General features: G+C 39.1%; 1 protein-coding gene across 3 annotated transcripts in view; it reads right to left on the bottom strand.

Annotated features, from left to right (window-relative positions):
• SKAP1 (src kinase associated phosphoprotein 1) overlaps positions 1-27881 on the bottom strand; it is a 278423-nt gene that overhangs the window by 212797 nt on the left and 37745 nt on the right. For all 3 annotated transcript variants that reach the window (XM_060646296.3, XM_060646295.3, XM_060646294.3), the window contains exon 3: positions 6701-6726. In XM_060646296.3, the coding sequence (XP_060502279.1) occupies positions 6701-6726 (26 nt within the window). The remainder of the gene's footprint in view (positions 1-6700; positions 6727-27881) is intronic.

Raw genomic sequence — 27881 nt, 5'->3', positions numbered from 1 at the left:
AGTAACTACCAGGAAGCAAGCACTCCCCCTGAGTTTGTCATAGCATTATAATTTCTTACAACTCACAATAACTATGAAGTAGATATTATTAGCAACATTTTGTAGATGAAGAGGTTATGTCACTTGCCATAGCTCACACAGTTTGTAAGTAGAGGAGCTGGCATTCAAATTTACCTCTGATGTCAAAACTCATGCTCTTTCCATCACAAAACATTAAACTTGAGGTTTTTTTTTTAAAAAGGCTAACTATTCTATGTATTTTGTGCCCGAGACACATAAAATATCTAATGCATTAATGTACTAGTTCTTACAATAGAAATATAAGAATAATGTCACATTTTAAAAAATTCTCAACCTGGATTTCTTTTTCTTTTATCTTTGCATTATGAGAATTTTAAATGCGTACAAAAGACAAAACAGTGTAATAAACCCCCATGTACACATCATCCATCCTCAACAATCAGAGTCAATTTATGACCCATCTGGTCTAATATACACCCCCACCCCATTTCTTCCTTCCTCTCCCATACTATTTTGAATACTATGTCAGACATGTATTACTTTATCTTTCAATATCACAGTGTATATCTCTCTAAGATAAGGACTCTTTAAAAATATATATATATAAGCATAACACCATTGTCACACCTAAAATAATAACAATAGATTCTTTTTAAATTGAAGTATAATTGACATACTATCTCCTGCCAGTTTCAAGTGTACATCATAGTGATCCAATATTTACATATACTATGAAATGGGCCCCATGATAAGTCTAGTTAGCATCTGTCATCATACAAAGTTATTACAGTATTATTGGCTATATTCCCCATGCTGTACATTACGTTCCTGTCACTTATTTATTTTATAACTGGAAGTTTGTACCTCTTAATCCCCTTCACCTATTTCACCCACTCTGGTGACCAACAGTTTGTTTACTATATCTATGAGTCTGTTTCTGTTTTATTTTGTTTGTTCATTTGTTTTATTTTTCTATTTTTGTTTTTTAAATGTTTATTTATTTTTGAGAGAGAGAGACAGAGACAGAGGCAGAGCACGAGCCGGGTAGGAGCAGAGAGACAGGGAGACACAGATCGGAAGCAGGCTCCAGGCTTCGAGCTGCCAGCACAGAGCCCCATGAAGGGCTCGAACTCACAGACTGTGACATCATGACCTGAGCCAAAGTTGGGACGCTTAAGTGACTGAGCCATCCAGGTGCCCCCATTTGTTTTAGATTCCACATATAAGTGAAATCATATGGTATTTGGCTTTCTCTGACTGATTTACTTCACTTAGCATAATGCCCTCTAGGTCGATCCATGCTGTCACAAATGGCAAGATTTCATTCTTTTTAATGGATGAGTAATATTCCATTGTATAAATCTACCTCATCACCTTTAACCATTCATCCATCAATGGACACTTAGGTTACTTCCATATCTTAGCTATTGTAAATAATGCTGCAGTGAGCATAGAGAGATGCATATACATCTTTGAATTGGTGTTTTTGTTTTCTTTGGATAAGCACCCAGAAATAGAATTGCTGAATCATATGGTAGTTCCATTTTTAAGTTTTTGAGGAACCTCCAAACTGTTTTCCATAGTGGCTGCACAAATTTACATTCCCACCAACAGTATGTAAGAGTTCTCTTTTCTGCACATCCTCGCCAACACTTGGTATTTCTTGTCTTTTTGATACTAACCAGTCTAACAGGTGTGAGGTGATATCTCATTGTGACTTTGATTTGTATCTCCCTGATGATGATGAGTGAAGCTGATCGTCTTTTCACCTGCCAGTCGGTCATCTGTGTGTCTTCTTTGGAAAATGTCTATTAAGTCCTCGCCCACTTTTTAATCAGGTTGTTTGGGGTTTTTTGTACATTAAGTTGTATCTTTATATACTTTGGAATTAACTCCTTATCAGATGTATGATTTGCAAATAAATATCTGTCTCATTCAGGAGGCTGCCCTTTCTTTTTGTTGATGGTTTCTTTTGCCGTGCAAAAGCTTTTTACTTTGATGTAGTCAACAGTAGATTCTTAACATAAATTATTCAATGTTAAAATTTCTAATTCTCTCACAGATATAATTCTTTATAGTTTATTTGACTCAAGATGAAAATGAGGTCTGGGGCACCTGGGTGGCTCAGTCGGTTAAGCGTCCGACTTCGCTCAGGCCACGATCTCACAGTCCGTGAGTTCAAGCCCCGCGTCGGGCTCTGGGCTGATGGCTCAGAGCCTGGAGCCTGCTTCCGATTCTGTGTCTCCCTCTCTCTCTGCCCCTCCCCCGTTCATGCTCTGTCTCTCTCTGTCTCAAAAATAAATAAACGTTAAAAAAAAAAAAATTAAAAAAAAAAAAAAGATGAAAATGAGGTCTACACATTAGTTGATATGCCTTTTAATCTCCTTTTTTTTAAGTTTATTTATTTATTTTTGAGAGAGAGACAGAGAGAGAGAGAGAGAGAGAGAGAGGGTGGGGAGGGGCAGAGACAGGGAGAGACAGAATCCCAAACAGGCTCTGCACTGTAAGCGTGGAGCCCAACGCAGGACTCAATCTCACAAACTGCGAGGTCATGACCTAAGCTGAAATCAAGAGTTAGACACTTAACCGACTGAGCCACCCAGGTGCCCCTTACATCTCTTAAAGCCTACAGTTAATAAGGCTTTATAATAACATTTTCTTTATTCACTTTGCATTATTTGCTTATGCCAAACTATATTTTTAGGCAATTTACTTTGATAAGGGATATAGGCTTGCCATTTCATAACAGGGTTTTTAAGGTTCACACAGTAGAAATTTTTCATATTAAAATATACTGAATAATTTTCTCAGAAACTCTCCACACCCCTCATGAAGATACTCAAAGAATCTTCAAGCTGGCAAGAAATTTCACAGGCTCATAGTGACCACTGGATTAAAAAAATTATTTTTGTTGTTATATATATTTACATATGGTCTTTCTTAAATTTTTATTTAAATATCGTGTCATTTGCTTTAGACTCTGGGTCCATGGTGGGCAATTTTTCTACTATTCATGATAATGTTTTTCCAGTAATAAATTTCTAATTAAAAACATTACACCTTGTAATTCAAATCTGATTAAACTATAACTGTTGATAATTAACTTGTTTTACAACAAGGGAAACTAAACAAAATGAAGTATATCAGTTTGCTTAATGCCACAAAGTCATACTGTCTTTATATCCAAAAAGTAAAACTAATGTTTAACATCTGATCAATATCTTGCTTTAGATACCTGATTCATGAAATGTAAAAGCTCTACGGCAAAGATCCCAGTGAATTTTCTTTGTAACTTTAAGTGAAACATTAAGTAGAAAAAAAAGTTCTTAAAGCAAGCAGGACTTGAATTGTGAAAGGAATCTATGTCTTATTAAAAAATAAAAATAAAAAGCTTTTCCCACATTCTCCAATCATATTTGAGCTCATTAAAAGAGCTCTTTCACTTCTGTTCCTTCCACATGAAAATAAGCTATTTGGATTATGTTTTATTTTCCCCATGTTTCATTCTTTGTTAACAAACATCATTCAGGAAGGTGACTGTGGGCCAATAAGAAAATTTGGGTGGAAATGTGAGGGCAAGAATTGCCATTAACACACTCGTAAATGCACACTACATTTTCTCACTGTTCACTATGCCCAGGTACTGTGCTAGGGCTTATACATATTACCATTCGTCCCCGTAACAGCACTGCAAATGAGACAGTAAAAAACAGTGAGCAAGAGCATGGGCTCTGGGACTATGAATGAGCATGAGGTTTCTTACTGTACTTACTACACTAAAAACCACTGACTTGTATACTTTGAAAGGGTGAATTTTGTGTTATGTGAATTCTATCTCAAAAAAAAAGCATATGCTATGGAGTCAGCCTGACCAAGTTAGAATCCTTGAGGGGCACGACATTGAGCAATTCTCAAACTCTCTGTGCCTCAGTGCCCATGTCTGTCAAATGGGTTTATTAGTACCTGCTTCATAGGGCTGTTCTGAAAATCAAATAAGAGAACACATATATAGGACTTAGCACAGTGTCTGGAGCATCTCCCATTTTATAGATAAAGAAGCTGAGTTTCAGAGAAATTAAGCAACTTGTTAAGGTCACATGACCTTTAGCTAAATGTTTTGGGTGGGATTTGAACCAGGTCTGTCAAGACTCAACGTCCATGCCCTTTCTACCATGGCATGTTTCTTCTCTAGACTAGGGACAAGACTCTCCCTAACACTACTCAATGGTCACCCTTCTACCACCTTAAACCTGGGGTTTAATAAAATGATGGGTAAGAAAGAGTTTGTTTGCAATCTTTTCTATCTCGGGGCAGTCCATCCTCCCAAGCATCTTTCTTTAAAGGTGACCCTTTCAACACATTGTACCAACTCATCACAGACTTTCCCATAACCAGATGTTTAAATGTGTACTACTAAAGAGATGTGTAAATAAGAGATCTTTTATAATTAAGAACTATTTTCCTCCCAGGCACCAGACTCTAGTTTAGTCCAAATATCCTGAAGAACACAGGTGTGTATTTAGGCAAATGCACGGAGTTAATAAAATTCATCCCATCACCTTCCTGCATGAGGATCCTGCCATAGATAAAAATGGTAAGAAAGTTTGAGGCCATCATTTCTGTCCTTTCTCATTCCCTTCCCAATACTCCCTAGTCTTCCAGGGCTTTTTAAATTCTTTTGCCAGCTGTTCTCTTATTTACATATTCTTATTCTTTTCATATCCCTAAAATGTCCTATAGTGCCTTCCAGAGACCTGTTAGTGCCCCCCTGCCCCGCACACTCTGCCAGTTTCTGAATGTGCAATCAGCTAAGATCTGATCAAAAGAGCAAGGTAAAAGATACTCCGTCAAAAAAATGTCTTAGGGGGAAGAGCAAGGCTGGGGCCAAGACATAAGTATGGGTTTTCCAACTTGATCTTTCCTTACTTGTGCTTCCAAATGAGCAAAGAATTTGCTACCTACCTATATCCAATCATTGTTGAGAAGCAAATAGAGTTGTCTGTTCTAAGTAAACTCTTCAATTGTTCCGTTGGTTACTCTACCTCTGTCCTCTAAGAGAGAAAGGCTGTGTAGAAGTTGCCATAAACTGGAAGGTGACTGCAATGCCACCACTACAAGAATCTGGTAAGATCTGCCCTTTGTCTCTGTGGTCCCATATAGTCTCCTGTGTTAAATTCCAAAGTATCTTCTCTTCACAACACATTACTATGCTGTATCTCTGACACCAATTCTTTATTTCTCCTTTAGGTAATTAATTCTACTCTCACAGTTCCATTCGTTTCTGCCAGTTCACATTCACGTTCTAGCCCCTGTGGATTTTGGTTAACATCTGTTAAACCCTGAACTATAGAGGGCCATTGCCTGAAGAGCATATTTCATAGTCTGCAAAGCAAACTGCTACATTATTACATATAATTCTCTATTCTCAGTCTATGTTTTTAGCCATAAATGCTTTAGGACAGTGAGATACACAGTAATACATCACATTATTTAAAATATTATAAATTTAAAAAATATTATAAATACTACAACCAATGTACAAGAGTCAAAAGCCTTTAAAAGTGTAAGGTATTTATTTCTGACTGTTTTTAAAGAAAACCTTATATAGACTTGAAATACACTAAAAGTGTGAGCTAGGAAAATTAAAATTTTCATATAACTAGTATCATTCCTCACAATTTGAATTTCTCTATGGTATTACTGCTCACTGACAATGGATACACTGACAATATTAAGAGCAAAAAAAAAAAAACCTGGAAAAGTTTGCAATTGATTAAAAAAAGTTTTAGAGCAAAATAGTTCATAAAACTATTTGCAAGCTTGATCTAAAACACTCTGTGATTCTCTGAAAAAATGAAAATCCCCCATTTATAATAGGTTAATAATCAATATTCAGAATGAGGTTTCTGACATTCTCAATCAGAGTACTAAAAAGGAAAAAAATGCATATAGTTGAAAGACACCCCCTCAAACTGAATTCAGGCAAAAAAAAAAATCCAATTTTGAACCTTTTAAAAATATGTTCTAATCCTGTCCTTTTTTTTTTTTAATTTTGCACACAGCTGTCTGTTGTAGTTTTTAGAATCATGCCAGATGCTGGGTTCATCAAGCAAAAGCAGGAAAACAATGGTTTGAAAGCAATTAGAAGCACCGAGGCTGCAGTGAGGCTCATATTAAAATGTGATAACACTGTTCTAGTGGGAATTTCAACACTACTCTATTTCTGACATTTCTCTGCTGCCAGACAGGCAGGCTGCGTGGAAGACCACTGTGACCAAGGAGGTAACAAACTGGAATTTATTTCTGGAGCAAATGAAGGATTAGCTGAGTTGGAGCCCTCCCAAGGTTTTTATTATGGACTCGGCCACCATTTTATTTGAATGCTACTGGATCCTGTTGGCATCTAACAAAGCTCAAGGAGTAAAAGCATATTATAGCTTTGGTTTGATAAAATAATCTAGCACCAATCCACTCAGAAGGCAGATGCATCACAGCCTCTTGTTGCTAAAAAGCAGGGCAGGGGAGCCCAGCAGGGTGAAGGTTAATTAAACACTCCACTAACTTTCCTTAGATATGGCTAATACCATTCTGTGTAGAAGCTTGTTTAGAAGACACAGAAGTAAACAATACCATCCACACATTTTTAGTGTGAAACCATAAATGGTCAAAAAGCACTCACCTTGGGGCTGAAAATCCCAATAGTACCTGAAATACAAGGAAAAGAATGGAAATAAGTCAAACATATGGTAGATACAGCACCTAGCCCAAAAAGCTTGCTAAATAGTCAATAACCAGCCACGCCACTACCCACTCTGAGAAAAACCAAAGCGTCCCTGAGATTTGGAAGATTCTCAATGGCCTGAAGGCAACATTTAACTCACTGTAATTCAGAAAATTTTGACCATATTGCTGGAAAGGTCCTGAGAGGTTACCTAGCCATCCATGGTCCAGAGTTTCTCATCAGGAGCCCTACAGGCTTTGAGTATGACAATTCTTTGTTGTGATCTGTCCTGTGTATTACAGGACAATCAGCATCACTGGTCCTTGGCACCAAACACCAGTGGCACTCCCACTTATAATGACAGCCAAACAGCATCCCCCCACCCCCCAAAACATCCTCAAATACTTCTAGGCATAAATTCTTAATTTTACAGGTGAAACCCAAACAACTGACTTAAGGTCACCTAACGTTTGAGTGTCTATGCCAGGATTGGGGCTCTTACAATTCACTGTGTCATCCCATCACCTCTTTTATTTTGGGATATCATTGGCAAAGCCAACAACCCTTAAAGTCTTAAACCTAATGAAATGGCAGTAGCAGAAAGGATCATTTGTAAGTCACCTACTTGGAATCTAATAGCACTTTCCCCCATAGAAGCAATGTTATATATGGCGGCTACCCACAAAAGTCTACTGTACTTTGGATTCCATTTCCTCCTGCCTTCACAGGAACCTTACATTATTCTGTATTGATTTCCTTTTGTATATATTCAACCTCTTCCTCTCAATGTGGCCCTTTCCATCAGTATTTATGCTTGTATAAAAATAAAGCAAACCCTCCCTCACTTTCTTCATATCCCTCCATCTGCTATCCTCTTTCCCTTCATATCACAGTGAAATTTTCAAGAAGTGTTGTCTGTAGTTCCTCTCTGTTTTCTCACCTCCCACTCACTCCCCAACATACTCCAATCTTGCTTATAGTAACCACACATTAATTCCTGTCATGGACATAGTGAATTCCATGCCACTAAATAGAATGGGTATTTTTCTATCCTCATCTTAACGTCTCAGGAATGTGTATGTGCATTTGAGCACCTTTTTCCTTGGCAGAGAGTCCAGAGTTATTTTTTAAATCAAATTCTTAAAGGAAATCCATAACCCAAAAAAAGATTAAGAAAAAGGCAATACATAGGTAATAATGGAGTGTCTTCCAGCATACCCACAACTGAAATAAGGTGAGGCTACTTGAGAGAGTATCATCCCAGTGAGTATCTAGGTTATTTCTTTATAAGACAAAAATTCAGAAAATGGAAAAGAAGGAGATAAGTGGGGAGTATGTTGCCATAATTCAAGATGAATTTGTGGGAAACTACGAAAGATAAGGAAGAGAAGATGGTGAAGCCTCCTGGTTGACTTCTCGTATTCCTTTCTTTTCCCAGAACAGTTCCGGGCTGGCAATCAGGTGAAGAGAAATGTAAGATACTTGGATGATAGGGCAGGGAAAGTTCAGGACAGCTCTGACATGTGCAGTGGAAAGACAGAGAGGGAATAAGAGGAAGAGGTGGGAAGGGTAAAGCAGCAACAGCTGGGAAGAAGGGTGTCCATGCTGATATAAAGGCATATGGAGATTGAAAGTGGCTGTAACTTAAGTTGCATAAATTAGTATGATGGGTCAATCTCGCCCTGGCAGACAGCGCAGCTTCCCACTGTACCTGGCCACTGTGAAGAGTTTTTCCATAAAACTCCTTTCTATAAAAAACAGCTAATCAAGCAAATCATCAAAGGGATGAGCAACTTTCCATCTTCTCTTGTGCCACAGCTCTAGCCCCTGATTCCTATAGTTACCCAACCTCCAATTCAATAGAAATAGAAATTAGAATGTGAGTCTGTGCAAGTGTGTGTGTGTGTGTGTGTGTGTGCACATGTATGCATGCATGCGTGTGTGCACTTCTCTTGCCAAAATGTATATGAAGGCAACAGCAGGAACTTTGCTAACCAATGTGGTTCTCATTTATTGACCCAGAAAAAAAATGGAGCCATGCTGTGGCAGTTTAAAGGCCAACTCTTGGCAAATTATTAAGTAGGCAAAATATGTTATTGATGATCTCAACCTCTTCTTTTGTCCTCTCTCCCCCACAACCCCTACTACAATGCACACACATATCTTCAGTTCCCCTCTCTACCTACTGTAAAGTGCCCCTGGGTTCCTGCTTTCTCTTTTTAGTTAAGAAGATCTTATAAGTTCACATAACGTTTATGTTTTATTTTTTAAATTTTATTTTAAAGGGGATGGAGATGAGCAGAAGGAAAGAGAGAGAGAATCTTAAGCAGGCTCCACACTCAGCATGGAGCCCAACGCAGAGCTTGATCCCTCAACCCTGGGATCATGACCTGAGCCAAAATCAAGAGTTGGACATTCAACTGACTGAGCCCCCCAAGCACCCCACCAAGAGTATTGCTTTTGCCAATCATAGCTGTATCATATGAAGGCTGATTACTAAGAAATAATTCAACTTAATGGTATTAAATAAAGTAGCAGGTCTATCTAGTTGATGTTAAATAGCAGAATCCACTTTAATCTTGATGACGTTGTAATTAAATATTTCTTCCAATAAAAATCATATGTAGAATTTGATGTGGAATGGCATGAAGTGGAATGTTAGTTCCCTTCATTTTCAGAAGGTATAAAACAATCCTGCTACCCTACCTTTCCCCCTTCTTCTTACCCTAAGCCTTAATTGTGCAACAACCCTCAAGAAGTTTGTTCACACACACACCTCCACCCCACAGCTCACAGAGGATACTTCTTTTTAGAAGTAAGGCGAGAAGGTGAGCAACCTCATCCCTCACTGGAGGGCACTATGGATTATTCTTTGCTGAACACAACACATTTAAAGTTTTGATCTTGTTTCATTAAACATATCCTATAGATGGCCTTCATCACATTCTCTGGAAAGATGACTCCACACTAGAGAATTCTATGCTCTTTAGGAGGCATTTAGTCAAATCCAGCCAACAGCTTCTAATTCTTTTCCTTCATTCTGAAAACAATTATCCCTTAGCCAGAGACTCCAACAAGTCTGAAACTAGAAATTTTAAACCAAAATGCAAATACCACAATAGAATTATATAGAAGAAAAAGCATAGGCACATGCACACACGCGTGCGCACACACACACACACACACACACACACACAGAGTTGTGTTTATCCTAAAAGCCTCTGAGAATTTCATATCAGGCCTGTGCAGATAGATAACAAACACTTCTTTAATCTTCCCTTTGAAGCTTCAGCTTCAATATGAAAAGGAAGCTATCACTCCGCGGCAATATCCATACTCAACATCATCAGGTCCATGCAAATGATATTTGGAACTGGAAAAAGATGAGCACAGAATGAGCAGAGAGAAAATGCTGCAACCATATTGATGATTATTATTTTCACATTCAGTCAAAACAAATCCATCTTTACTTGTTCCTCAAAAAATGAAAATAGAAGAATAAAATTTCCTAACAGTCGGCTAGGCAGAATAGCCTAGAAAATTTACAGTTACATTACATGTCAGACAAAGTTTGCTATTTTTATTTTATTTTATTTTATTTTATTTTATTTTATTTTATATTTTATTTTATTTTATTTTATTTTCCAAATTTTATTTAAATTCTAGTTAGTTAACATGCAATGCAATATTTGTTGCATTCTACTTGTGTTTTTAAGTTAGGTTTTCAGTGAAACTTAGGGAAAGGTAACAACAAATAAATTGAATTCACCATATTGAGGGGATCTTGAATCTATAGCAGCAGCAGTAGCAGTAGTAGTAATAGCAAGGACAGTAATAACAACATTAAGATTTCTCGAATATATTGCTGGACACTGTTCTAAATACTTCTCTTATATGAACCCACTTCCTCCACACTGTGTAACCCTATTATTATGCTCATTTAATAACTTAGGAAACCAAGGTATTGAGAGGGGAGATAACTTGCTCACGGTTTACTTGGCGCGTAATGAGGCAGACAAGTTTCCAATCTTAGCAACTAGTTCCAGAGCATGCACTCTCATAAAAAATTGAGGAGGAAAGTCTTAAAAATATAATCTAATTTAAAAAACACTCAGCAAAATTCACTTTTTTCTCTAGATACATTTTACCATTGTAACAGAATTCAGTCACTCAATCAACAAATACTTGTTGAATGTCTTGTATATGACAAGTGTTTTGCTCTGGTGCCATGGACAAAATGGTGTCTAAAATACATAGAGTCCACCTGCTGATATATTTCAAACTGCAAACAAACTGATCTAGTTTGCTACTCAAGAGTCACAGAACACTAGATGTCTGCTAAAAATGAAGCTATTGACTCTTAATTATTAGACTGGAAAGTTGGGGTGGGTATCAAATTCTTGACTATGGAGCTAACCAATGAACATAGTTATTGAGATTAAAGTACTCAGAGCTTTCACCCCTCAGCTAGCTAATTAGATAGATCCTGGTGAAGTAGGTAAGACAAACTACTTTATCCTTTATTACTGAAAATATCTCAGAAAGAAAAATAATTCCATCTCTTGATTACAGCAAAGGTTAGCATATTCAGCACTTAACATATGCTAGGCATTGTGCTATGTATACATTTTATATGTATTATTTTATTTAACCTTCATCAAAACCCTATGAGGGCAGTACTATTACTATTTCCATTTTACAGATAAGGAAACTGAAACTCAGGAAGGCCAACAAACTTGACCAAAATCACACAGCTATTAAATGGCAGAACCAAGATTTGTATCCAGGTCTCCTTGGCTCAGAGTTCAAGCTCTTAAATTCCACATTAACTGTTTTTCTATTTACTGTAATATAGGAAATAAATCTACTATTAAGAGAAGGTATAATTGTTTTGTCAGACAGCTTAGCATCAGAGAGTAGTTAGACCAGACATCTTTAACTTGGAGCCCATAGTTGAGCTTTAGAAGACTCATAAACTCCCTAAAATTATGGGTTAAAATCAATCTATGTTTTCTTTTCCCTTGAAGAAGAGTCCATAAACTTCATTAGATTTCCAAAAATGTCAATAACTCTTTTCCTCCAAAATGATAAGACCCTCTGGGTTAGATGAATAAGGTTGCAATGACATTATAAAATAGCTACCCAGAAAGGCCAACATCTGTAATGTTATAAATCTAGAACATCTAGATGAATTTTTTTTGCAACTAACGTATTAAAGGTGTTATTTTACCTGTGACTTATGGAAATTTAAAACACATCATACATTCTCTGTCTTGTTAAGCCACCTGCTAAACAAAATTGAATCTCTTCTTAAGGATGTAAATTTGAACTTTGGTTTTTATACCAAAACAGTGGTGCCTTCTAAATGGATAGGCTGTCTGCGATACTCAAGGTCCAGAGATGACTTCTATTTCCCTCTTGACTATCTCTGTTCTCTGGTAATGGCTGTCTCCAAACATACTGCCAAGAATGAAGTGTTATACTGATATTAGTAATGGAATCTTAGAATTCAAATGGAAACCTGGTTGACCAGGGCTTCAATGGCAAGTTGATAACACTAGCAAAACCCTTGCAAATGGCCTTGATCAGCCACATGTAGAGAGTTATATATGACCAAGGAAATGGCTTTTGTGAACAATACTAATAATCTGTACACTACAGATATTTCCTAAAACTTCATTTCTCACTTTGGAAGATTCACTTGATTTCAAATTTTCTTTCTAGTACCAGTGTTTCATCTACTACCTTGCAAAAAGAATGGACAAGTGGCAAAGGGTAATATGGCCAACGACACCCAAGAACAGAAATGGGAAAAGAGCACCATCTGGTGGAAGTCTCTGGTGGAGGCCTCAGAGGCTGGGACCCAGGGGTTGGGGCACCAGTCTCAGAAATAGGCAGGAATGGGAAGTCCCCTGGAGGGGAGCTGGTGCCCCATCTAGCCCAGTACCTTCAATCCATCAAAAGAACAGGACCTTGTATCTGCCTACAAGAAGCTTACAATCTGGTCTAAACTATGAGATATTTATACATGAATGGATGTCAATCTAAGACAGTAAATAACAAATACTGTGGTAATAGCAGAGAAGCATGTAACTCATGTAACAGAAGGATCTGCCATAAGTTCATAGGTTCTCTTTTTGAACGTAATATTTCTGTGGTCTTGAGACTATATCCACAAATTAAAAAAATTGTTTTTAATGTTTATTTTTGAGAAAGAGACAGAGCATGAGCAGGGGAGGGTGAGAGAGAGAGAGAGAGAGACAGGATCTGAAGCAGGCTCCAGGCTCTGAGCTGTCAGCACAGAACCCAATACAGGGATCAAACCCACAAACATTGAGATCACGACCTGAGTCGAAATCGGATGCTTAACCGACTGAGCCACCCAGGTGTCCCTCTATACCCACAAATTTTAGAAACCTACTCTGGAAGACAACACAATGTTTTCTTACTTATGAACTGGTCACAATTCAACTTTCATTAAATAATAAACAAGCATTGTTATCCAATGTTGACAGTATTGATTTTTTGGAAGTCTGTTCCCAGACAATAATAAAGAAATAAAATAAATAAAACCTTACTCACCATTAGAGTCTTCCATAACACTTCCACTACATGAAATCCCTGCCACAGTCAATCCAACATCCACTCGGATTCCAACAATAAGAGATCTACACGCTTTCCTCAATTAGTCAATGATTATGGTCTTTCACCACATCACTGAAAACCTGCATTCAAATATCCCTTCTCCTTTGTTCTAGCATCAGGACTGCAAATTGTGGTTGTATGTCTCATAATCTCCATGCTCCCTACGTGTAATAGGCAACCAATTATCACTCGATGAACTATTAAAGAAAAATGCCAGCCAGGTATATTGTGACCAAATAAATGACTATAAATGTCAAGTCGGAGTTTAGATTTTTTTTTCTTTCTGTAGATAAAGGGGAGCAGCTGAAGAACTGGTTGTTGGGTTGGTTGGTTGGTTTGCTTGTTTTTAAGGACAGGGAATGAGGTCCACTGTGATCAAACCAGCAGAAATGTGCAGCCTGGAGGGGAAGGAGAAAGCCTGAGAGACAGTTTACTGAAGACCAAGAAGAGGGACAAGAGATTTGACAACAGATTTGGAGGCAGGCTGGGAATAGACTGTCAAGAGGAAAACCAGAGATATCTTTTGGTTCCAAACTTGTGTGTTGGAGAGAACAAGGCAGCAATCACCTACAAAGAAATCCAGCTGATCACCATGTTTTAAACTGTAGTATCTTGGGCTCTGCCATTTGTGTCTGTGTTGATGCTTGGAACCTAATTTTATTTTATTTTTGCCTGCTTCAGGTTAATAGCTACTCTTGGACCACCAAGACTCCTAGTTATCTGATTAGTAAATAACTGCTATCTGCATGACACTGTGACTGTGGACCCTATACTCATTGAATTTTACAGCTGAAAGGACACTGAAGGTCATTTAATCCAGGCCATCACTTTATAGATGGGAAAACGAAGTATGGAGAGGTTATCTGATTGCATCATAGAAGTTTAGAAGTCCACATTGTGAAGCTACCACATTTTATTTTGTGCAGAATCAGGGGGCAGGTTCAAAAACATGATATTCACTCGAAAATTCCTTTGGTATTTACCTTGTTTTGAACATGATCACATTATTCACCTGAGAGCAAATGTTACATAAAAATATTTAAGCTGGAATAGTTCTTAGAGCTCATCTAGGCAGAGTGCATTTCTCAACATTAACATGCCAACATACCATCTATATCTCAAGTTATGAAGGCTGCATTCACTCTCTCAAACATTAATAAATCTCTACGATTTGCCAGACACTGTGAGGGACTGAGAGTACAGAAAGCCCCAACTGTGAGACTGTTTGGCTGGAATGGTCAAATTGTGCAGGAGTGATTTGATTGGCACGAAACACACACAAGGTAAAAACTAGGGCCAGAAGAACCCAGGTCTGGCTAATGCCAGAACCTATCTTACTGCTTGCAGATAAGGGTTGCTGAGGGAGGATCTGGGATCAGATAGAGGAGGATGCCTGGTAGGGGAGAGAGGGGGGGTCACAGAGAGGCCAGGCCCAGGATGCAGAGGGGCCAGGCCCCTCAGAACAGATGGCAGAGGCCCAAAGCAGGCATGTTTGAGAAGGGGATACGGCAAGATTCTGAGTGGTTTCCAACCTGCAAGCCTCTTTTTTATCTTGTGAAGTAGGCAATGATGTCATTCAAGAGTGATATGATAAATCTGCTAAGGACTGGGGAGCAGGGTGGGAGGAGAGGAAATTAGAAATGTTGCTAAGAGGAAGCATGTAAAGTAACTGCCAGGTGTCATTAAGGGCTCGGCTGGGGTTGGAAACTAAGACTTACTAAGTCCCACTGCATAATTTTTCTTCAGCACTGAGTAGCTGCCCAAGTATAAAAGCAGAGAAGGTGGATGGATAGTTGAATTGATCTGAGGTTAAGGTTCTTCTAGGCTTGTGAGATGAAGGACAAGAAAGTAAGAGAAGACTGGATGGAGGGCATGTCCTGGGGCTTAGGCTGGGGCAGGAGGGAGAGACACCAATGGCCAAAGACTTGACTGTAATGTCTGTACATAGTGGAGACTTTTCACAATCAATTAAAATATCCCAGGGGCGCCTGGGTGGCGCAGTCGGTTAAGCGTCCGACTTCAGCCAGGTCACGATCTCGCGGTCCGTGAGTTCGAGCCCCGCGTCAGGCTCTGGGCTGATGGCTCGGAGCCTGGAGCCTGCTTCCGATTCTGTGTCTCCCTCTCTCTCTGCCCCTCCCCCGTTCATGCTCGGTCTCTCTCTGTCCCAAAAAAAAAAAAAAAAAAAAAAAAAAAAAAAATCCCAAAACAGGAAATAGCATTATTCTTCTCTTTGCTCTCAGGACTCTCCTCTGTCCCACCAGTCTCAGACCTCTCCTACCTCTTGTTCCCCGTTTTAATGGATGACATCTCTGCCCACCCAACTGAAACTCAGGAACTGCCTCTTCACCTCTTTCTCTATTCCTGTGGACAGCCCATCAAACACCAAGACCTGTAAATTCTACTCCCTTTATATCTTTTAATCTAGCTCCTATGTCTACAGACGCTGGATTCATTCAAGCCCTCAAGATGCCTGACTCATATTGATATCACCACATCCTAAGACGTGCACCTGCCACCCTGCTCCTCCCTGACCCATTCTCCCAGTGCTGATGAAGAAGGAAGTGATGAGCAAAGTCTTTGCAGACAAGTCTGGGTCAGAGTCCCAGCTTCTCCACCTTCTAGCTGTCAGACTTTGGCTGCAGCCTCAGTTTCCTCATCTTTTTTTTTTTAATTGAGTTATAGTTGACACACAATGTTACATTAGTTTCAGGTGTACAACACAGTGACTCCACAAGTCTATACATTATACTGTGCTCATCACAAGTGTAGTACCACCTGTCATGACACAATGCTATTACAACATCACTAACTATATTCCCTGTGCTGTACCTTTTATTCTTATGACTTACTCATTCCATAACTAGAAGCCTGTATCCCCCACTCCCCTTCCACCATTTTGCCCATTGCCCCACCCCCTCCTTTGGTTTCATCTTTAAAATGGAAATAAAAGCTATACCTGCCTTGTATGGTTTTGGGGAGGGTTAACTGAGATAATGCGCATGAAGAGCTGAGCACTAGGCCTGGCACCTGGCAGGCCTTTGGTAAATGTCAGCTGTAATGTCATTACCACCATGTTATTCTAATGACCTAAAGTGCAAACCCAGTCTTATCATTCCCCTGCTTGAAATCCTGCAGTGGTTTACCCCAGCTCTAGCTTTGAGGCTCTCCCCTCCTCTGTTCACACTGCTGCTCTCACACGTCTCTGCTCTCTCTGCCAGCACACTTTCTCCATCGTGCCCCTTCTTCTCCCAGTGAACCCTTGGTGGTCCTCTGGTGCTCCCATAGCACCTCTGTGTATGCCTCTGAGCAACACCTACAATACTGCATTGCAGTCCTCTTGTCTCTCTATGTCACTGAGCCCTCAGGGCGCAGTGGCACAGAAATTGGGCTCAGTAAATGCTTGCTAAGGAAGTGAATGGACATGAGAAACAGAAGGGCCATCTGAGTTCAGCCTAAGTGAAGCACAGAGCCCATTTCAGGGAGGGGTCAGAGACAAGGCTGGAGACACAGGCAGCAGGCAAGGCTCTCCAAGCAATGCCATGGGGTATGGCTTTTATCCCAAAGAAAATGGGGAAGGATGCTTTCATTTCCCTCTAAATTACTCACACGAAGGCAAGAGGGAAAACCAGGAAGAAAACCAAAGGAGGAGAAGACAAGGAAGAAGAGAAAGAGAAAAAATAAGAATGCTTTGTTAAGTTAAAACCTTTATCCAAACGAAGAGTTTTTCCCCTTCAAAGACTGGCTTCAAAAAATAACCACAATATGACTGGCAAAAATATACTTCAAAAGACACGACCGAATACACATTGTAGTGGCAAGAATCCAATATATAAATACAATCAATTTGTTTCTTCATTAAAAGCTTTCATGAAGAAAATGATTTAATACAAATGCTAAAGCTACTGACACAGATTAATTGAAAAATAACAACAGAATCCTAATTAAAGACATAATATTATTTCACTCATTCATACCACTCCAAAATCTGAATAATTAAATATATAAAAATAGAATCTAAAATGCAGGCTTCTACTGGTAACCACTCTAAAAGCTACAATGAATTACTTACTGGAATTTTCAAAAACCTCATGCCCTTATATATACACTTTCTTCCAGTTAGGAACTGAGATACACACAGAAATTCAGAGATCATTTTTAAGTTGTTTCAGTTTTGCCCTCAACTTGAGTTTTTTTCCTAATTACACAAGATTCTATACTAGAATATCACTTTCCCATTTATTTCTTTGTACCGTATCTATAGTAGTCATAGTTAAATCCTTACAGGAGGGTCCCAATTATCCAAATCATAAAGAATGGAACTGCATGATCTAAAGGCTAATGACGAAAAGAAAAGAAAAGAAAAGAAAAGAAAAGAAAGGAAAAGAAAAAAATAAAGACTAGTGACTATGTGACCAGTTCTATGGCTGTATCAATATGAACCAGGGGTCACCAGCAGTTCAACTACAATCAATCAGTCAATCTTAGAACTTACCTGACCCATCATGGGGCCAGGACTTTGGTTCTGTCCCACTTCAAGGGATTTTTCAGCATCAGAAATGTCTCCACATGTTGCCAGGCCACATATAAGTGCAAAAGACAGTAGGCAAACATCATGCTAAAGGAAGGACCAAGGCCAGCTGCTGCTGACCGTATCCCTATGCCCCACCCTACAAGTCAATTAGGCTAAAATGTTGTCGGCTACTTGCTGGTCTTAAGCCCTGTTGGTAAAATTTTCCTGTCAATGATCCCCGATCATACTGGGGGACCCTCCTCACCACCCAACTAACAGCCTCAACTCACACTTCCCTGTCAAATCCTTCTTCCTTCCTTCCCCTTCATTATTAAAATTCATTTGAAAACCAAAGTAGTCCCTTACCTTAAAAAAAAAAAAAAAAAAAACTTCTGATAAAGATTTTTACATACACTTGCCTGATTTTAAGACTCTCCTGGAGCCCTTATTGAAACATGAATTCCCAGAGATCACCCCAGACCTAGTAAATTAGCATCTCCAGGGTAGAGACCTAGAAAACTATTTTTTAGCAAGATCCTCAGGTAATTCATATGATGGGGCAAGCTTGGAAAACATTATAAAGGAAATGGGTATTTTGCCAATGGTTGTCTGTTAAGAAAATTCTAGACAGGTAGGCCCCAGTTCAAGTATAGTCTGTGCTCCATTTCCAGTTGTTTGGACCTTGGAATGCATTTTCCTAATGAAACAAAATAATAGTGTTAAGTATTCTGGGCCAGTTTCAAAAACCCATGAAATCTTAAAAACAAAACAAAACAGAACAGTGATTAAATCTTGTTAACAGATCTGAAGTATAGTAGATACAATCTTTCATTTACAAACCAATCACATTTCAGAAGTTGAAGCATAAAGTTGGCTAATTTTTCTGTAAAGTTCTGAGAAATGGTTAGGTTACCTGGCTATCCATAAAAGCTTATTAAGCTTAACATAACAAACCATAACAAACCAAAGCCAGCTATAGAACCAAGGATATAAACATGAGCTTGGTGTCCTCAAAGCAAAAGATAATGAGAAGGAGAAATGATATGCCTTCCTTCTCTGGGCATAGGAAACATAGGCAAACTCTGACATTCTTACCCTCTATTCTCTTTGCAACCATCTCCCACCTCCCAGGTGCCAAGGATTCACATGTTATCCATAGCTCCCTACTAAAGCATCAGCTTACATACCCCTGCCCAGAGCTTTCCTCTCTCAAATTACCTACTTCTCTCAAATCCAGTCAAAGCTCTCATTTCCAACGTTTGGTTCCATCCAATCTTTTCCAGGTATCTCTCCAATTACTTCCTTATGCTTAAGAAACCAAATTACCCTTTGGTTCCCAAACATGGCTAAACTTTACCTTCTCTGTATCTTTGTACCTGCTATTTCTGGGTGCCATGTACCTCACCAAAACCCATCCTTTTCAACCCCCAGCCAAGCCATGTGCCATCTCATAGCCCTGAAGGTTTCTCAGATCCCCTCAGCCAGAACTGACTTCTTTCTCTGGGATTTCACAGTACAATCTATGTGTACCTCTTCTAAAGCTTTAGCCACAGTATATCTTGAGTTATAGTTATTTATGCATGCTTTTACATCTTTCCCATTGGGTTGTAAGTTTCTTGGGAATATTTTTGGGGTATCTAATTAAGTAACATGGGTTATATTAGGCACTTTTATGCAGGACAACAATCCTACTAGATGCATGTATTGTATAATTATTTGGTTTATCCAGCTCAAAAATAATTTACGGGAAGACTGGAATCTGTCATATTCACCACAAAAATGCTTTGCAAATAGTATACGCTCAATAAACATTGAATGAATGAATGAATAAAGTTATACTCTTTGCTTTTTATAAAGAAATTGAGCCTCAAAAGAGTGCTGGCCCAACAATCATACCGCCTGGGTTCAAATCCCAATTCCAGACCCTAACAGTTGTGTAACCTTGAGAAAGTCGGTTACCTCTCTGAATCTGTTTTCTCATCTGCTAATAGGGATTATTCAATATTCATCTCACACACCTATGGGGAGAATTAAATGGGATAATGTGTGTAAAGCCCTTGACAACGGGACTGGCATACAGTGCATGTGCAATGAATGTTGGCTCTGTCATTCTTAAATCACAGATGTTAGAGTCTCTGAAACCCTCATTCTTCCCAAGGAAAAGGATCCTCTGATGCTTTGATAACCCTCAGTGTACCTAACACTGTTCATTACACATAAAAAGTTGGTTCAACAACTCACTGGCCACTGAATTTCTCAAGCACAGTCATCTTAACCAAAAGTTACAAGAAAACCATTAAACAGGGCTAATGCACATGCATGTGCACTCAAAAGTCTCTTAACCCTCCAGGTGAATTTGTATTTTAAAATAAGGTGATGAGCCTAAATAAATTTCTAAATGGTGAGACTCCAGGTATGTAACAAATTGAAATCAAACATTTCAGACCTTCTATAGAAGATATCTGTGAGCAGTGGTCTACATGCTGGCTCTGGTCATGAGTCTGGCCACTCACTGGCCCAGTAACTTCTTGAAAAACAGGGTTATGTCATGTGTGAGACTGTCTTGATTGCCTGGCATCATTCCCAACAGAGAGTAAACAAAGAGCCAATAAATATTTAAGCAAATTAACTGCTTCCAGTTTGTAATCTTCATCCTGCTCTTAGGTGATTCCATTTCTCTTTATGACCAACATAAAACTCAATCATGGTGACTGATGTTTTGCGAAGGAGGAAGTGAGGGGTTTACTCAAGCACCATCACTTTGGGAAACTAGTCCCACAAACCCAAATGTTTTACTAGTCACACAAAGTGTAGATAATCCTTTTCTAATGAAGGATTCATCCTGTGTCAGTTCAGTGCAGCTCGAAGAGATAATATCTAAGAAATGAAAGTTGTTCCCAGTCAGTCATACCTCATCTAATGAAGACCTTGTGAATGAACTTCCTTTATTTAAAAAAAAAAACTATTTTTTAGCAAAATCATCATAAATTACTCAAAGGATGGCTGTATTTCATATGGCTCAAAAATAATTTTACTTTCTTTTTTTTTTTAATTTTTTTTTTTTTTAACGTTTATTTATTTTTGAGACAGAGCGAGACAGAGCATGAACAGGGGAGGGGCAGAGAGAGAGGGAGACACAGAATCTGAAACAGGCTCCAGGCTCTGAGCTGTCAGCACAGAGCCCGACGCGGGGCTCGAACTCACGGACCGTGAGATCATGACCTGAGCCGAAGTCGGACGCTTAACCGACCAAGCCACCCAGGCGCCCCAATAATTTTACTTTCATGTGCATTTATGGGTGTATGTTTGTTCTGGCACAGGGTAAAACACCTCCAAATCTTCACAAGAGTGCCCCAAGGCCATACTACACAATTAAAGCTTAATTTCCTCTTTTGACATCTCTTTTCCCCTCAGTTCCAACTCCTTTCTCACCTGGAAACCAAATACTCTTTGGCTATTAAATCTGTCCCTTTTTAAAACAGGAAAGGCTCTGATCTCAATGACTTAGTATTAAATACATATTCACTGTAGAGTTGGAAAATACAAATAAACAAAAAGGAGAAATTAAAAATCACTCAAACTCCACTTCCTAGAGATTACCATCATTACCATACGTTTTTGGTGGGGTGGGGTACCTGCTGGCTCAGTTGGTAGAGCATGTGACTCATGATCTCAGGGTCTTGAGTTTGAGCCCCATGTTGGGTGTAGAGATTACTTAAATAAATTAACATAAAAAGAACACATTTTGGTGGTTTCTTCAGGCATTTTTCTCTGAGGATATATATATATATATATATATATATATATAGTACTTTTTTCACTTATAGTATATATCTTATTGCTTCACATCAAGAAATCTTCTATAGCATGCATGATTAAATTATCTTATCTTTTTTTTTTTTTTTTTAAGTTTGCCCTTTCAACAGAATGGATAAACAGAATAAACTGGAACGGGGAGAAACCTGAGACAGAGAACCAGAAAGCAGAATTTTGCAATGCTCTGAGTAAGACTTTATGAAGACTCAAGTTTAGCCAGTGACAAAGGGAAAAGGGAGGACAGATTTAGGATGAAGAATCAATAGGCTTGTTGATGGCTCAGGGACTAAAGACAAAGGAGTCAGGAATGACTCCCAGGATTCTGCCTTGGGGGTGTTAGGTTTAGGGGTGAGCAGAATAGAAAATAGTGAGTTCAGCTCTGGACACTGCATCAGGATTTTTCTGACTACGAGTAACAGAACACCTAAAGGACATAGGCTTAAATAAACAGAAGTTTATTTTTCTTTTAAAACAAAAGGTCTGAAGACAGGTGATTCCAGGGTTGATACAGGGCCCCAACAATGGCATGAAGGACCTAGGCTCTTCCTGTATTTCTGCTCTAATACCTAAGGGCAGAGTTATGTCTTCAGGTGGCTATTGCATTTAATGTATGCCATCTCCCAAGCATAAGACCGTCCTGTAAGAGGCTACCAGAAGTCTTTCATGGCTTTCAAATCATGATTCATCCCTAGGCTAGTAGGGTTCTGTTGTCAAGGAAGAGTGGAGGGTGCCTGCTGGCTAGGCATCCAGAAGGGTCTGCCTCAGCCATGTGAGCTTTGAGATATCTAAGACACCCAAAAGGAGCTATCCAATATGCTGTCTGAAGCCTTGTGGAGAGATGCGCAGTGGAGCTGCAGAACTGTAGAGGAAGTCATGAAGCTGTGGACATGCGTGCAACTGCCTAGGAAGAATGTGGTGGGGAAAGAGGCAAGGCTGAGGGGCAATGGTAAAGAGGGCAGGGCAGGAAAATGAGCCCAAGCAAAAACCTGGGGGGGTGGGAGGGGGAGACAGAGAGTATAAAAGCAAGGAAGAAGGAAAATCAGGAGAGACTATTACCATGGGAATTAAGAGAGGGAGAGGATTTTTGGTTTTGGTTTTTAACTTTTGGAGGAAAAGGAAGCTATCAACAGCGTCAGATGCTGCAGAGAGAACAAATAAGACAAAGACTGAAAAGTGTCTTCTAGATGTGGCAATTAAAGAATTACTGGCACTTTGGTGCTTTGGCAAGAGTAACTTGACAGAAGCAGAGGCAAGATTATAGAGGAATGAGGAGTGACCAGAGAAAAGGAAACCAGAGTCTAGGCTTCTGTCTGCAAAAAAAGAGATACAGAACAGTAGGGAACCGCTGTGCAGGATGTAATGTTTTTCTTAACATTAGGAGATATTTGAACATATTTCTATGATGAAGGAGACATGTAACAGAGGGGGGAGGAAAGCTAAATTTAAGAAAGAGAGGGTCTCTGGGGCATAGTGGTAACAGAGGAGGGAAGATAACTGTGTCACTGCTTCAGTCCTCAAACAGCGGGAGGAGGAGCGTGATCTCAAAAGATGACAGAGGGGCAGAGACCTGTAAAGCCACATAGACACATCTCAAAGGGGAGAGGTTGGGACAAGACCGAATGGGAAAAGTCTAGAAGTGTCAGCAAGGAGTTTGAAGAATGCCAACAGCACTACTGGAAAGTAAGCAAATTCTATTTAAGATGACTGTGAGCAAAACAGTGTCCTGCAGAACAGGTGTGTTTTACGAAGGCAGAGACGGAGCAAAATGGTTGAGGATGTAGTAGAGTTTGATTCTAAAAAGACATGGATGCTAAGAAACACAGGGAAAAGGCTAGAAGAGAGGTCATCGGGGGAGGTGAGAGATGGTGGAGACAAGGATATGCAGAACTGAGTAGGCAGTATGATGACCAGAAGCAGAGGGCTGGTGATGGGTCACACCGATGGTGGAATGACTGGCAACCATGCTCCAGTAGAATGCCAGTGCATGGTCAGCAACCTGGTACCCTTTTACCATAGAACATTAGAGAGATACTATCATAGGAGACTGTACTCCCTAACACTCGGTAAAAAGAAAGCACCCTGGGGTGCCTGGGTGGCTTAGTCGGTTGAACATCCGACTTCGTCTCAGGTCATACTCTCGCGATTTGTGACATTGAGCCCCTCGTCTGGTTCTGCGCTGACAGTGCAGAGCCTGCTTGAGATTCTCTCTCTCTCCCTACCCCTCCCCCACTTGCGCGCACGCTCTCTCTCAAAATAAATAAACTAAAAAAAAAAAGGCATCCTATCTTTGTTAAAGAATATGTGGGGCTAAAAAATAAAATAAAAAAAAAAAAGAATATGTGGGGCTAGCTACCAAATATTAAATTTTCTAATAAAGAGGGTTTCTTGCTTTAAGGTTTAGCCAAGGACCTAAAAAATCAGTTTCTGGTTTTAACAGTCCCCCTCCCCCATTCATTCAACTCACATTATTTAGCTCACACCACTTGCCAGCGCCATGCTAGAGCTTTTTTTAAAAAAAATTAACATAAGACCATCCATGCCTTTAAGGAGTTTATAATCTCCAGAAATATGTATTCTGAGTTCTGAGAAAATGAATTTGAAATGAACTTAAACGTATGTGTTAGAGCAGTGCTTCTCAAATGTGACTGTGCATACAAGTAACCTTGGATTTGTATTGGAATGCAGATTCTGATTCAATAGGTCTGATTCAATGGAGCCCGAGAGTTTACATTTCTAACAAGTTTCCAGGTGATGCTGCTGTGGCTGGTCCACGAGCCACACCTGGAGTAATGAAGACTCGAGTAGAAAAGATTCCTTGCTTCCCCATTTCTATTGACTCTGACCTATAAAGTCCTGAGAATCTTCCCTCTTTTCCTTGCTAACTCTCCTGTCCATGCATTTTTCTTAATAAAAAAGGGGGGGGGGTAAGAAAACCTCACAAAGGGCTTTTTCTTCCAAGCGACTATTAGCTACACACACTGCTTTCGTGAACATGTCAAACATCTATCTCCTGTGATTAAATACTTCTGTGGAACCGCTTATATTTCACACAGAGCACCTAGATATTCAGTAAAAGAATAAGAGACTGGGAACAGCAATTAATTCTAGTTATGCCATATGGCAGTACAGAACACTGGCTGGAGCCTGAAAACTCCATTTCACAGGAGCCTTACTTATTCTGAATTTTAATCATTGTAGGATCAGCAAACATATGCCTACCAACCTGCTCCATTTACACAAAATTCTAAAGAATAATCACACTGCACACTCAAAAATGATTGGTTTTTCCCACATGGACTTAAAATTTCTCTCCTATTGGATTCTCAAAATAAAGTAGGTGCTGACAGCTCCAGTTTCATTTGCCTTTTAAATAAAATCTTCAAGCAATTCTTTTAATGAATAGAATCCCTGGCTTTTCATTTCATTATCAGCGCACAGTTTTGCACGGGTGAAATTATCTCTGGTTCTGGATTCCCCAGTGCTGGGGTTGGTTCAGGTGCTGGCTCCCCATGCCTGTGGACCCCCTCCATCATCCTGTCAGTGCTGGGACACCCACTCCGCCATACTCTCTCCATTTCACCTCTCTCCAGAATGGAGACATTATCATTTTCAACACACACTCCACTCCCCTGTCCTCTTGGAGCTAAGATACTTTCATCTCCTGTACATCTAATAATTTCAAGATAAGGACAGAAAAATCAGTTCTTGTTCTGTGAACTTTTGTCTCCAGTGCTTGAGAGACTATCCTAATATCCCCCAAACATGTTTTAGTGATAACATTTACTGCACTAGGGCCAAAATGATTTTCTGCCACTTTCAATTCTAGTTCAATAAAAGAATAAGAGCTTTGTTTCTAACCTCTGTCATTTTTAATACCATAAAGTGATTTTAAAAATGTAAAATTGAGTTCCATTTCCTACTGGACCACCAATCTCATATTAGCTTTCCTTTTATCAAATTTATGAGAAAAGTCAGAAATTGCCTTTCCTTAAAAAAAAAATCAAAATTTCAGGATCTCCTGGGCAGAATGCTTGAATTGAATTTTAGCACTCCATAATTGCTGGCCTAGAAGTTTTAAACAAGTATAAAAGTTAGCTACTTATGGCAGAAATAACAAACCAGAGGATTATCCTTTACTTCACTTAGAAAAGCAAAAGTCATAATGCTATTCCTAGAAAATTACATCCTTAAAAATCCCAAATATGTTTATTACATTTCCAAACTGAGGAAGTCTGTGGTTTTCTGAAACCACAGTGAATTAAGTCCATGATTTCTGAATAGTAATATAATAATTTTTTATGTTATGAAAATTTTCTAATATGCATAAATATTAAAAGAACTCCATATATACCTACAGCTTAGCCTCTATGACTCACATTTTGTTACATTTGCTTTGTCACATATCCATCCATCCATCCATCCATCCACTCATCCATCTTCTTTTGGATAGATTCCAAAATAAATTAGTATACATTAGACATTAGTATACTCCACCTAATCAATTCAGTACGCATGTATAATTGACTAAACTTCAATATTTGTTACAATTCTTTTAAACCAATAATCTTTGAAAGATGCCAATTCATTTTTTGTAATGGCTAAGTGAACTAAGCAACTAATTACAAATTCTAAATCCTAAATCCTAATCTTTTATTAATTCTATTACTTTGTGTAATTTCTTATATCTCAGTTCTTTCATCAACAAAGGCACAAGGGCACTTAATAGACATGGTAAAAGGTCTCAATTACCAAATTGCAAAACGGACCTTGTGGGTATGGCAGAATTCACAAATAAGAGAGACACTCCCCAGCATAACTCAGAGAAATAGCTAATGGAGATTATGCGGACATAAAGTTTTTGGTAAGTTATAATGAGAACCTCAACAAGGCTCACCGACTCAGGAGGGAGTTTGAGTTCGAGCATTAAATAATAATGCATCTCATATAAGCCACACTGTTTCTCCGATACAATAATCTGAAGCCGGACTTTTGAAGACTAGGTCACTCCAGGAACAAATCTGGCAACAAAGCACTGGCATCAAAATGGAGTTTTCTTGGGTTTGCAAAGCTGTGGTATTACTGATTTGTAAACTCCCTAATAATGGACTACAGTAAAAGTTGCCACGGGGAGAGCTGCGCCCTCCTTTATGAGCTGTTTGTTCCCCTACACTGGTCTTCCTTTTTTTTTTTTTTTCTTTCAGAGGATTGGCCCTGGAAGGGGCATCCTTTGAAGCCTGAAGAATCAAAGCTATTGCAAAGCACTGCTGAGAGTTTTGAAAGAAATATGAAGAAACTACACTGGACCTGGGGCGATAGGCTGAGATCTTCCCAAACGGGTCAGCAGTAGGTCTGTAAAATATTCCCATTGCCAAGGAGGCGGTGACATCTTGTGTAAATCAAAAACTAAAACCCTAAGAAATCTCATTTCCATTTTAAATGAATGGGGGTTAAATATGGATATCTAGCACTGGAGAAGTTCCTGTGGGATTGATTTTTTCCCCCGTCTTCTCTGAGCCCTTTCCTGAGCGTGATAAGTAGGACCGCATTTCATTACCAACCCTGCTAGCACTGCACTTTGGGGAGACTAGACGAGTGTACACAGTGGGGGAGAAGATCCGGCTTCCAAAGAAGATATGATTCACGTGGTGTGATGATAAAAACCCACTTTAGGCCCAACTCATTTTCAGCAGAATTGTGAAATAAAATAAAATCCCAAGGAAATGAAATTTCCTGCATCATTTTCCAAATTAAAAAAAAAATCATAGCGACATTATAAAGGAAAATCAAATAGAGGTTTCAAACTTTGGTTGGTAATGTTTGCAGTTTTGTAACACTTGGAAAAAAAAAAAAATTCCAAACAATGTGATGAGAGAGGCAACTTCGAAAGACAACATAAGATCGGCGTTAGGGGAATCTTCAATTGAATGAGTCAGCATTAGAAAAATAACATCCGAACAAAGAGTTTGGCTTCTGACAGCTGACCCAGTGCTCTTGTATTTCTCTCCCCTTTGCTCTACTTTCACAAAGTGGATACAGAGTGGGTCTATATCTGCAATAAGAGAAAACAAGCAAATTAGAGAAAACTACAATCCGGAAGGCCCCACAACCACAAGGTCCCTGGAAATCCACAAATAGATGAACGCAGAGAGGCATTTTTTCATTGGCTTT

The sequence above is a fragment of the Panthera onca genome, chromosome E1 (assembly GCF_046562875.1).
Source record: "Panthera onca isolate mPanOnc1 chromosome E1, mPanOnc1 haplotype 2, whole genome shotgun sequence".
Taxonomy (NCBI): Eukaryota; Metazoa; Chordata; class Mammalia; order Carnivora; family Felidae; genus Panthera; species Panthera onca.
The sequence above is the reverse complement of the archived record's forward strand: the minus strand, read 5'-3'. Positions and strand labels throughout refer to the sequence as shown.